The following is a 13,313-nucleotide window of genomic DNA, read 5'->3' on the forward strand; positions in this document are numbered from 1 at the left end:
TAACTAAGATATAGGAAAAGACAATTTAAAAAAATATTTTGTTAATTTAGTTACGAAGGAATTTGATGATAACATAATCTGAGGTTTCTATCCATGCGTCGTCTACTGTATACTATTACATTTCCTTCATACAGATTTAATAACAAAATAATATAAGCTCAGCCACTCTTAATAAAAGTCATTTTTAATTTAATCAAGTGATTATAAGAAGCCGACGAACCTATATGAATTTTTACCTTAACGAAGCTAGTACACAGTTAAGCTTTTATTTTATTTTATTAGCTTAAGTTCTATGTTCTAAGTTCTTTAGTTTAAGCATTTATTTTTGATTCTGTGTTCAGAAAAAAAGGCTACGAGAAGGTCTAAGAGGAAAGCGAGAATTTATTTCTCAGATAATTTAACAAGAATTAAAAAAAAAGAAATCCAAAGTAAATATCGGAAAAAAAGGAAATTGCAGTCATTGGATCCTGAGTTCAAAATTATTTTGGTCCCTTGTTTATTTCTCAGCCTGTTTCAATATAATATAGTTTGAAAATTCATATTTAATTCAAAGAAGCTTTTGATGCCAAGTCGTTAATTGGTTATTTGTGGATATTTATCTAGTAATAATCAAATAATTTCTGAATTAATTTAGAGACGACACATTCCGAAAAAGTTTTGGAAAACAACTCTTTAATAGGAAGAAATTAATAGGAAAATATATGTTCCAGGTATGTATCCAAAATTGAAGGAACGTATTTGGCAAAAATTTTTAAGACAGTGAAAACAGCTGGAATTTCCACAGGATTTTCAGGCAAATGATGAAATCGAAACAAAAACAATTAAGAACGTATTCACAAGTTTCCAAAATTACGTTAAATGCCTTAGAAAAATGGCTTAAAATTATTTAAACAAAAAATTAATTTTTACATTTTCTCCAGTCATAAAATACTTTTACAAAAAAGATATTCTCAAAAAAACTCATGTTTTTCAAGTTGTCCTTTGGTATGCTAATGTCAATATCTTGAAAACAAAAATTATCAATTCGATTTACTGGCGAAAAACTGAATTTTTTTAGAAAGTCAATTCTAAAAAGCAGAAATCTATATATACAAAAATTATTAAAAACTCAACCGCGCAGAGGTCAGTAATAAATATAAACAATGTAAGATTCTTTCCAGACTATTTAGTCATTTTAAGTGGGTTTCTTTAGGGTAGCTTGCTGAAACCACACTTGTTCATAACTTTTGTAAATTGGTTTTGGTTAAATTGGGTTGTAAATTTTTTTTGTCTATTGGCTCTAAAAACTGTTTGTTATCTGTTGTTCTTTATGAATGATACTTCTGTAGTAGATACAGCCGATCTAAGCAAACATGCAAATTAACAAAATAAAAATCTACTATACCAGAAATGGTCTGGTACTCAATCAAGAGAAAACTGAATTATTTTTTTTCTCCTTAAAGGATCTCAGTAAGAGTATTATGGTCAGATTTGGAGAAAAACCCATTGCACAGACACTCGTCACAAGATTTTTTAAGTTCTTTTTGACTTACTTGGTCCTATCAAATAAACAATGTCCTTAAGAGCATCTCCTATTATTGCTTTATTTTATGGCAATTTTGAAGAATAGTTCGTACTAATTTTTTACCTCTAAATTACTTTACTTACATCGATTTATGCATTAACTATGCTATTTTGTGATTATACCTTTACTTTTTATTTTAAATAGCGTAATTTTTTTTAAGACTGTTTCTCTTCTTCTATGCCTTAATCGTAATAATTCATTTTATTATAATAAATTTAAATTAGAGGTAATAAAGATGCTTTTCACTTAATTCAAGAATATTTAAATACTGATTTGTAAAGATCAGTGTCTTAGTTTCTTTATATTTTTAATTTTTTTTATTATATTTAAGTTTTGTTTCTTGCATTTTATTTGTATTTTCTAAATTTTTTATATAGGTACCTGACCATATCCCGTGTTTATATATTGTAAATCTTTTGGAAATAAAATTTATTAATTTATTTTAATGTTAATTTTCTGGTTAAATAATGAGACATTTATTAAAAGTAAATTTAATTGCCTGAAAGAATTAAAACAAATATTTATTTAACTAAAAAAAACTTATTATATTTTCAATATATTTTCCAATGATAAATTCAATTTTTTGGTTAAATAATAATAGATATTTCTTAAAAGTCCCCGAAAGGACCAAAGAAACATTTATTTTGTTAAAAAAAAAGACATTTTCTCAGTTTTTTTAAGCATTGGAGAAATAACTGTAAAAGAAAAAATATACTTAATAAAAAGCAGCAAGATATTAACAGCTAAAGTCTTTTCGTATGTTAATTTTAATTTCATAAATAAATAATAAACTACTTTTCTAGTTAACTACTAACTATAATTTTCGCGTAGTTTTTCATTCGCGTTAACGTAGTTTATCAGGTAAACAAAAATATAAAAAAAAAAACAAAAAAATTCCGGGCAATTAAAACATTTTTGTGAACTAATTTTAATTATCTTGTTAAACATAAGATATTTGTTAAAAGTAAATTCAACTAGCTGGAAGAAAAAAAAAACAATACTTTAATTTATTGAAGAAAACTGGAACTTATTTACAGGCTTCAAAAAGAGCAAAAAAAATACTAAAATATATTTTCCAGGCAGTTAAAATATTTATCTGTGCTTATTTTAATTTCCTGGTTAAATAAGTATTTGTTTGATTGATCGAAAAAAAAAGGAATTAGTAAAAGACCAATTTCCAGGCAGTGGGAAGTAAATTTTAGACTAATAATTTTAATTAAAGTTAGTTATATAGATATTTATTTAAAGTAAATTCAACCACCTAGAAGAAACAAAAAAAAATTAATTTATTGAAAAAACTTAAACTTTCTCAAAATTTTTAAATAGTTGAGGCAGTTATTACTACAAAAAATATATTAAAAAACACTATAATTTTGTTCTTATTTCCGGGCTGCAGAGTCATTTTCAGAAAAGCAGAAATATCGTAAAAAAAACGAATTATTATAATAATAAAAAACAATTTTCCAGGCTTAGTTATAGTTCTTTCGTCCATAAATTTCAATTTCCTAGATAAATAATAAATTAGTTTGTAATTTTTAAAAAACGCAAAAATATTGCAAGAAAAAAGAATTATTACAAAACCATTTTGTAGGTAATTGAAGCTCTTTTGTATGCTTATAAAAATGTGGAATTTTACTAATATTTCCAGGTAGTTAAAATCCATTGGTATGCTAATTTTAAATTCCTGCATAAATAAAAAATAAGTTTTGTAGTAAGTAAAAATTAATTTAACTGCCAGGAAAAACCAAATAAAAATTCAATTTTCTGGAGAAAAACTAAAATTTTCATATTATTTCCGCGCTGAAAGGTAAATTAAAAAAAAACACAAATTATTAAACAATAATTTTTAAGTCATTTGTACGCTAACTTTATCGTTAATATTAATTTACTTATTAAGAAATAATGATAAAAAGTGAATCCAATAAAAATGTATTTAGTTTAATGAAAAAAACTTTAATATTTTAATTTTTCAGGCAATAAAATTAATTTGCCGTACAAAAAAAAATAAAAAAAATCTTTTTCAGTTGAAGACGTCTCGTATTCATTTTATAGTTAAAAATTACTTGGAGATCCAAAAAAATAAAAATTTAATTTACTGGAAGTATAAAAAAAATAAAACAAAATTATTTTCAAGGCAACTGAAGCTTTTTTATAGCTTGAAGCTAGTTCTAATTTACTGGTTAAGAAATATTTGTTAAATGTGAATTTAACTGTCTGGAAGAAACAAAAACAATTGTTGAAAAAAAAACTGGAAAAATAAATTATTTCCTTCCAGGTGGAAAAGTGCCAGAAAAGAAATAAAAAAAAAAGAATATTAACTGTTAAATAGAAAGTTTTAAATTTTTTGTTAAAAAAGTATTTACTAAATAGTTGAAGTCTCTGTTGTTTTAAATAGTTCAATGACTTAATAATTTTAGTTTCTTGGGGTTTTCCACGTTATTTCTAAAAGAAAAACCAAAAACTTGGAAAATGGATGTTCTCTCACATCTTGAAAGTTTGCACATAATTATGTGCTCCAGAAAAAATGCGGATGAAAATATAAAAAAAATATAAGTAATTTAAATAAAAATGTATAAAAATTCAAACAAGAAAAAAGCTTACAAAACAAGTAATTTAAGAAAATACAAAAATAATATACATAAAAAAATAAACAGATATTCTAATGAGACATAAACCAATAAAACCTTCAATCTCTAAACAAATCCACTTACCGGGGTAACCATAACCGTGATGGTACCCACTACCGTTAGCACTACTACCACCACCACCACCACTATTTCCCCCATCGAATCCCAACATATTATAATAACCCTTATAAGTACCACCCAAGGCACCGTTAAAAATAGTCGATGTCATGTCGATAAGTCGAAGATTATCGAATAACTGAATTTTAAAATAAGATATTTACTATATGTAACGTTATCGTTGAGATAATTAAACACCGCGGTTTTTAGAATTATATTATTGATAAGGGATCAACGTCGAACGTGTTTGGATTACTCATACCGCTTTAAGACAGGTTGATGATTATTTGTTCATCGTTTATGTACAGGGCGAAAGTGATAACCGATAAGGAATAACTTTATAGTGCAGTCATATCTTAAATTGTCAAAGAATGAGCAGTAGAATAATTTATGAATAGTAAGCCAGAATATTCTTTCTTTAAGAAAACTGTTGAGAAATTTAGAGAAGAAGAAAGAAAAAAGAAATAATGAAAGTCCTGCATTAAATGAGGCATCTAAGGGGACTGCACATGGCCTTTCCAGAGAAATCGGAATACGAAATAATCTGGAAAAGCAAAAAAATTAAGAGTTCTAAATATGATCTTAGCAAAAAAGTAAATAGCGCAAGTTTCTAGTGAAGCCAAAGAAGAAACCCTTAGTAAAAATTTAGTAAAATAAATATTTTTAAAGCTGATGAGGTAGTTTTTTATCATAAAGCTAATTTTCAAACTTTACTTCATATTTTTAACGCATAATTTTAATGGACATATTTCCTAAGTATTTATATTATCTACTTTCAATGGTGCTATTGAATAATTTAACGAGTATATTTCATGAAATGAGGATTTACAAACAGCATGAGCCATACAAAAAGTTTTAAAAAGTAAAAAAATCTCACCTGCTACACAAGCTGCTGATAAAATTAACACCATATTAACCATATTTCTGTCCCAGTCTCTCTAATATACCATAAAAGTTTGGCATAAATTATTTATATGATACTCAAAAGTAATATAATAATAATTTTATCAAACAGTACGCTCAGACACACGATCGCTATTAATAACATAAGCAGGTCAGAAAACATGTTCAAAAAAATAAATAAAAAACACTCGAGTCGAAAAACTATTTTTTCCAGATTAAAATCTAAAATACTACAAAACCACGTGCCGAATCGATATTATATATAGAAAAAAAGGAATGATATCGATGATCTGTTATCGCGAACACGATTCTTAACAGACTGATCGGGAACTGGCCGGTGGGCATTAAAGCCACTACCGCAGAACTTCTTGAATTTGAGGTTTAATGTCATGCACCCCATATATTTTCACACTCGAAATGAACGAGAAGGGTGGTTCTTGGGAAAAAAGGAGAGATGGTTGAGTTTTAGAATAAGTAGATTTCATTTATTTAAAAAACTAGAAATTGCTTCACTAAAGAAGATAAAAATGTATTTAAAACATAATAATACGAAGATAATTTATTTGTTTTAAATATTTTTATGCATAACTTTAATGAATATATTTCCCAACTATTTATAGCATATTTTTATTAGCTTTGCTTGATAAAAAGGTGATGATAACTTTAATTTTTACAAACGTAAATTTTCATTTAATATTTAAATCGTGTACAACCAAATTCCTGAAAGGTTCAAAAATTATCATTAAGCGGATTTAAGTATTTTTATAAGAAATTTTTACTATAACAGAATCATTTCCTATTAAATTTTATTAGCATTAATTTGACACCTTGGGTTCTTGTGTTGCTATAGTGGCTATTAATTCAAAAACGTGGTGCCAAACTTAAGGGGTTCTTTGGGACATTTTATTAAATAATATTTGCCTAGGAATACCTAATCAAGAATAAACCGTTTTAGCTCTAGAGTCATTTTTATTTAGAAGTATTTTATCTGTAAATAACTTATTATTTTTTTTCAGTAATGCAGGATATTAAAAAGAAAATAAGAATTTATAAAATTTTTTTTTTCTCTTAATACTTATTTATCAATATTGCATTCCCAAACATAATATTATTGGCCATCGTGGTTAAAATATCAGCTTAGCTGCTTTATATTTGAGTTTGAAAATTATTAATTTTACAATTGAAGAATACGCTGATATGCATCTTATTTATAGCGACGTAAGATGAAATATCTGGAAGCGGTTCTGCACTGAGCACTTTCCTAATCACCAACATTCTTTTCGAAAAACATTTTCTATAGTCCATCGTCGATTACGGGAAAAATTCAGTTTTAAACCATCAAGAGGTACAGGACATTCACGAAGTCTACGAATAGCTCCCTTTAAGGAAGAGGTTATAGCCAGAATTACTAAACAACTTAGTACCAGTACGCTTACAATTGCGTATCAAATGAATCCTGCTCGCCAAACAGTGTGTCGGGTGCTTCACGAGCAGCAATTCCACCCTTACCACCTTTAAAAAGTCCAAGCACTGGGTCCAGTAGACTACCAGCCGTGAGTTGATTTTTGTGTATGGTTTTTGCCTTATGTCGCAATACAATCGGACTCTCATCCCATTATTCTATTTAGCGATAAAGTCTGTTTTACCAAGGATGGTTACTTTATTAGTCACGCAACAGCCACATATGGGATCATGTAGCATGAGTGAAAGCTTACCAACAGCAATTTGATACTAACATGTGGGCCGTTATTGTTGCCCACGTCTTAATTGGTCCATATTTACTTCCACCATGGCTAACTGGTAAGATCTACTTGCATTTAATACAAGATATATTTTCTTAGCTATTGGACAATGCCCACGTTCCTGTAGGCCTACGAGCCTACTAACTAAAATTTGGTGCCAACATGACGATGCATTGGCACATTTTTCTGGAATTGCACAGGACCACCTAAACCAACAATTTTTTTAACGATGGATCAGAAAAGGATGAGCTATCAGGTGGCCAGCGTGAAGTCCGCACTTAACCTCATTGGATTTTTTTCTGTGGAAATTACATAAAGTCGTTGTTGTATGAAACTCTTGCAAAAACCTAAGAAGAATTAGTAGAAAGAGTGATGGTGGCATGTTATTACATACGGCAAGAGTCACTTCTTTTTAAGCGACTCTATGACGCAAGAATCCAGATATGTGATCGGGCTAGAGGTCGTCATTTTGAAATGTCATTACAACTTTTAATTATTGTCCTATAAATAATAGAATACTAAGATATTGACGTTTTTTACATTCAAAATCAACAACTTTTCAAGCGAAAAGTGACCCTAGATCCAAAACGGCTAATTTTTGACTAGGGGTTCCTATGCAAATATTGTTCACCATAATGTTCCAAAAACGTTTGGTCAACTCTTAAGTTTAGCACCACCTTTTTGGAACACCTAGTATATGTACAACGTGCGTATGTAATAGTAATATGATTATAATATGAGTACTATAAATAATATGATAATATTTTGCAATAATGTTTAATTATAAGTAATTTAAACTTGTTTTGTATTACTTTTTTAATGTTGTAATTTAAGACGAAGTTTTACTTGTAACTTTTAAAATTATTTTTTAATTTCCTTTTAGCCTTTTTTGTTAATAGTGGGATAGTTTTAGTTAAATAGTATCATGTAAACAGTGGCAAATAAGCGATTTATTATTATTATTATTATTATCAGTATTATTATTATTATTATTATTAATATTTAATTCCTGAAATTTTATCATGTTATGCAAATCACTTTTTACTCGTAATATAAGTGACCTACTTTGTTGTCCATAATCTTCTGATTAGTAATTTTTTGAATTTAATGAAAAGTATATAGAATTAAGAAAAAACATGCATAACTTTAATGGACACTATTACCAACTATTTATAGAATATTTTTATTAGTTACTTTTACAGATATTATTGATAAGAGGCCTGTAATAAACCAGTGGGATCAAAATTAAAAATTTCTAGATAAAATTCTAAAAAGGATTAAATTTCTTACAAAATTATTAAGCTTATTGTTCATATACTATAAAGGAGAAAGAGTTGTTTGAAATGTCACTCTTAAAATAATGACTTCTGTTTGAAACTTAATTCCTAAATAAATTGAGATATTTATTAGGGGTAACTTAATGAGAAAAGTTACCTAAACTATGAGGATATGATGTCTTTTTACTCTTATCAAACAACACACAGTGTTTTGATGAAAATTAACTATTTGTTGAGTCAGAACTCAGTAAACTGTTTTCTTAATAAGCCTGATAGTGTTCGATTTCTAAAAGGAATGCTTGGCTGTAGCTCTAAAGAACCAATAATTAACATGGCTTTTCGATACGTTGACCTTCAAACTAAAACAGATTAAATTATCTCATTCTAAAATTTGATGCCAAAGAAATTCTTGGAGTTTAAAGCAAAGCATTCTGATGAGACCCTAAATGATTTTTCTCTTACCGTTTTCCGGAGAAGACCCCATATTCCGTAAGGAAATACCACGCTGACCCCTGACCATACTCCCTTGTCCGATATCCAGAACGAATACATAAAGGTTTTTGATCGTGCATTCGTCATATACGATGCATCTTTAATAAGCAATACAAAATTGCTTTTTAATACAAATTGCCTTAGGAAAAATAATAATGGAAAACCTTTTCTATTCATGCGTGCATAACTGTAGTGTATATGACATGCTTTTTTATATCATAGCTTCTAGAAACTTTAATGCAAAACTCAACGGTGACTTAGCTAATTCAAAAACTACTCCAGGAGCTGTTTTACATGTTACGTCCTTCATAAGAACTGTTCCACCCGGATTCAAACAAATTTCAATGAATAAAACAGGAACTTTCGGACGTTAACGTCCCCATATCTTCCAAGAAAGTATTCTCTATCCATAAGTGAGTGGTATTTCTAAAAGCGAAAAACCTTTTGCCGGCCACCGCAAATATTCTATGCATTAAAGGGAAGAAATTTGGGCCGTAAGAGCGGCCTTAAAAAGCGAGACATTAAAGACGTTCAAAATTCGTTTCTCTGAATATATTCGCATTCGAGAGGGTCGGTCAGCTGCAATCCTCTATTGAGACCCTTATTTATACTGGGTAAATACTGTTTAACATTTTACGTTCGCCCCCGCGTATTATTCTCGATTGTTATGGCCCTGTATAATATACTTCAAAAGAACTCTATGCTAAAAAAGCTCACTTTAAGAAAAATTGGGTTTTTTGACCTTCTTTAAGGTGTCTTATTTGGGTTTGACTATCTCCAAGATACATAGGTTTACACATTGTTTTTTGAAGATACTAGAAACGAATATTTTCTTCGTTTTCATTGATTATTTCATATATTTGTTCATAATTAAGCTAATTTTAACTAAGATCGATAGCAGATTGAATTCAGGGTCACTTCTTCATTTATAAATTGCTAAGATGTCACCAACTCTTCAGACCAGAAGAACTATATGAAACATTGTTAATTAATGAAGATCTGTTGCCAAAGATACGACGTTTCTTCTTTTAATGGTTATCATCAACTTCTTTTCTTCTAATGAGCGGTATATTACCAGATTTAAAAAGAGTCTGCACTACTATATTAATATTTTGACTATAAAAATGGTCTACTTGTCTCTGTCTTTCTCATAAAGGTCTTACGGAAAGTACCCGATATATTCAGGCATATTTTTTAGAAACCAAACTTATCAGCGTGTTTATGAAAGTAAAATCATAAAATTGGTACATTAGTTTTTTAAATATCTTAATTTTTGTAAAGCCATTAATAGTATCAAGATTTCTTCAATCCATTGAATAATTACTCAATAACTAAAAAATAGTTGTATTTACAAGATTACTTGTAAACTTCTACTTCTAAAGCCCTTTTTGGTAAAGAGCTTCATCAGCTTGCACATGAAATTACAATTAATAAAATGGTTGCTTGAGTTTTCAAAATATTTAGATTTTTGTGAAGCCTTTGACGAGATTTTACCCTTTTGAGTAACTAACTTAATAACTCCAAAACACTTATATTTACAAGAAAACTTATAAATATATTTTCATAAAATTGAGAAGATTTTACATGAAATTAATAACAATAAACTTACTCCCTAAATTTTTAAAATATTTAGATTTTTTAAGATCTTTGACAGTTTCAAGATTTTTTAAATCCTTTTAATAGGTACTCAATAACTCTACAATGGTTAAAACAACAACTAAACTTAACTATCTTAGTAAGAATCTTCTTGATAAAGAAATTTATTAGCTCTTACATAAAAGTGAAATCGATACAAACGTTACGTGAGTTCTTAAAATATTTGGATTGTTGTAAAGCCTTTGACACAATCAAGATGTTTTTTCAGCAAATAAAAAACTGTTCAATAACCCTAAAATGACTATATTTACAAAGAAACTTATAAAGGAGCCTTTTTGGTAAAGAGTCTCGTCAGCTTCTACATGAAATAAAACCAATAAAATCACTGCGTAAAATTTCAAAATATTTAAATTTTTGTAAAGCCTTTGACAGAACCAAGACTCTATCAACCCTTTAAATAAGTTTATCAATAAGACTTGCAAAAGTCCTTTTGACGAAGAAACTCGTCAGTTTTTATAGGAAATCAAAACCAATAAAGTTGTCGTCTGAGTTTTCAAATCTAACTAATCCAATAACTTTAAAACGCTTATATTTACAAGGAAACTTGCAAAAATGATATTGTTAAAAAAAACTCATTAGTTGTCACGTAAAACTAAAATCACTGAATTCGTTGCATAGCTTTTCCAAATATTTTGATTTTTATAAAGCTTTTGATAGTATCAAGATTTCTTCAGTCCATTAAAGAACTACTAATTAACTTCATAACGTTTGTATCTACCAGGAAACTTGCAAGGATCTTGTTCGCAAAGAAACTCATCAGCGTTCACATGGAAAATACCATTTTAAGCCAATAAATCAATTTTATGAGTTTTTAAAATATTAAGATTTTTGTAAAGCCTTTGACAGTATCAAAATATTTTCCAGCCTTTGAGTATTTATTAATTTAAAAACGGTTGTATTTACAAGGAAATTTGTAAGGATCTTATGGATAAAGAAACTCATCGACTTTCAAATGAAACTAAAACCAATAAAATCAAAGTATTAAGATTTTGTAGAAACTGGAAGAATATTACCTTAGTTAAAATTGATATGGAGGAATAAAACACGGTGATACAATGCCCCTTGAACTTTAGTTCTAAAAGACGTATTTAAAAATTTAAATTGGCAACACAAGGCACTGACATGGATGGAGTTTAGCTAAGCCACCTGCATTTTGCAGATGATATTGGAGGTAGATGACATCATAGGTAGCTCAACAGAAGAACTTAGAACCCTGATAGAAGAGCGATGGAGGAAAAATTTGAACATCGGACTTTCAATGAATCTGGAAAAAATAATCAGCCCTAAAACAATATAGTATCTAGAAATAGAAAATAAAATTGTAGATAACGTATATATACCTAAGATATAAAATCTTCACATTTATACCAATTCAGTCAAAGTAAATTTACCTGAAAAGTAGACACGCTTTCTGAATAAGAAAAGGATAAGAATATTTAACAGGAATTTTTTTTACTATATTTATTAAAGGCTCATATCATTTTAATCAATACTTTGAAGTCTTCAAACACATATGAAGGACATAAACTCCAAGAGTATTAATGGTATCTGGATTAAATGGAAAAGAAAAAAAGATTCCTCTTTAAGATTTTAGCAAACATTTTTGAGATATCTGTCATATATGCTTTTTTGATATAATGACCAATCGTTATGGTGGTTGTGATATTAAAAAAAACGTGTATTATCTGAATATATAGCCAATATTTTACTACAATATAACATTGTTTATTGGACCTGTGTAACCCAGTTTCCTTTTGCTTCTACTACAACTAACTCATTCTTCTCGACTGTTTTCTCTTACTTGTTTTCTACAGTATACAACTGTCGGATTTCTTTTTCTCGTTCTTCTATTCTTTTGATCTCTATTTTTGGGCTTTTTCTTATAAACTTTTAATTTTCTTCTGTATATTTACTCTTTAACGAAAAAAGAATCAATTTTCTTTTGATAAATAGATCAAAAAGTGTTTAACCCAGATATCTTAAAACAACCAAACCTAATAAAGACGGACGTTAGGTACTTAGGGAAAAACGAAACAAAAGAATATAATCTAATATTAAGCCAGTAAATAAAAGGAGGAACCTACAGTAAACGTCCAAAGTTTCATAATTAAATTAATTAATGTTTTCAAAGTTTCACATTTTGCGCCTTTATGGGCGCGTTTTAATGTCTTTTTGATAAATTGGCAGTTATTAATACTGAAATGAACTTTTCCATCTCCAGACGCGGTTTGCCGAACTTTACGACGATGCTACTTTTATTACTTCAGATAGTAAAGGTGGATTATTAAATTTCTTTTGTCTCTATTACGATCCCATAAACAGAAATAACGTTTAACGGTGAATCGGCGAGGTATCTCCCTAAAATAGGTGCACCAACCACATAAGGGTTGAAACGTTTAATTAAAGAAAAAAGGGGGCGTAGACGATTTATTTCCTCGTATTCCGGAGTTGGCTTCTCGATAATTGAAAATTTATTGTTATTTATTAAAATGGGGGGCCGGAACGGCATATTGGCCTAATTGGTTCGATGAGAGACAAACATTTAATGAATAAACCTCCAGTTAAACATTAGAAAATATTATCCCTAATCCAGGATTCACAAATGATTTTACTTTTGAAAATTACATTACAAATACCAAGGACTATAAAGACTGGAGTTTGGTAAGAGAAAAAGAAAACTAGAGTAAAACTGGCTGTTTGTAACCCTAAAATGCATAACTTTTCTACATATGCCACATTTATTTATTCATAAAACACATATTTGCATACTTTAATAGCTACATTGTACTAAGAGATATTAGAAATACTGATATGCAAAATAAAAATAAAAAAATTAATATGCATAATATTTCTATATGCGATACCCTTGTTGTAAACCGAATTTGAAAAAAAATATTTCGGTATCACCAGATAGGTTAATTGAATATTATTTTAT

General features: G+C 28.5%; 1 protein-coding gene across 2 annotated transcripts in view; it reads right to left on the reverse strand.

The window, feature by feature from the left end:
- Positions 1-13,313, reverse strand: part of LOC126738470 (POU domain protein 2-like) — a 118,513-nt gene that overhangs the window by 32,224 nt on the left and 72,976 nt on the right. The window contains exon 1 of one of the 2 annotated variants that reach the window (XM_050443834.1): positions 4,276-4,449. The exons of the other annotated variant lie outside the window; for it this stretch is intronic. Coding sequence (XP_050299791.1) covers positions 4,276-4,420 — 145 coding nt within the window. The 5' untranslated portion in view covers positions 4,421-4,449. Of the gene's footprint in view, positions 1-4,275; positions 4,450-13,313 lie in introns of those variants that run through there. 2 annotated transcript variants of the gene reach the window in all.

Source organism: Anthonomus grandis, chromosome 7 (assembly GCF_022605725.1).
Source record: "Anthonomus grandis grandis chromosome 7, icAntGran1.3, whole genome shotgun sequence".
Lineage (NCBI taxonomy): Eukaryota > Metazoa > Arthropoda > Insecta > Coleoptera > Curculionidae > Anthonomus > Anthonomus grandis.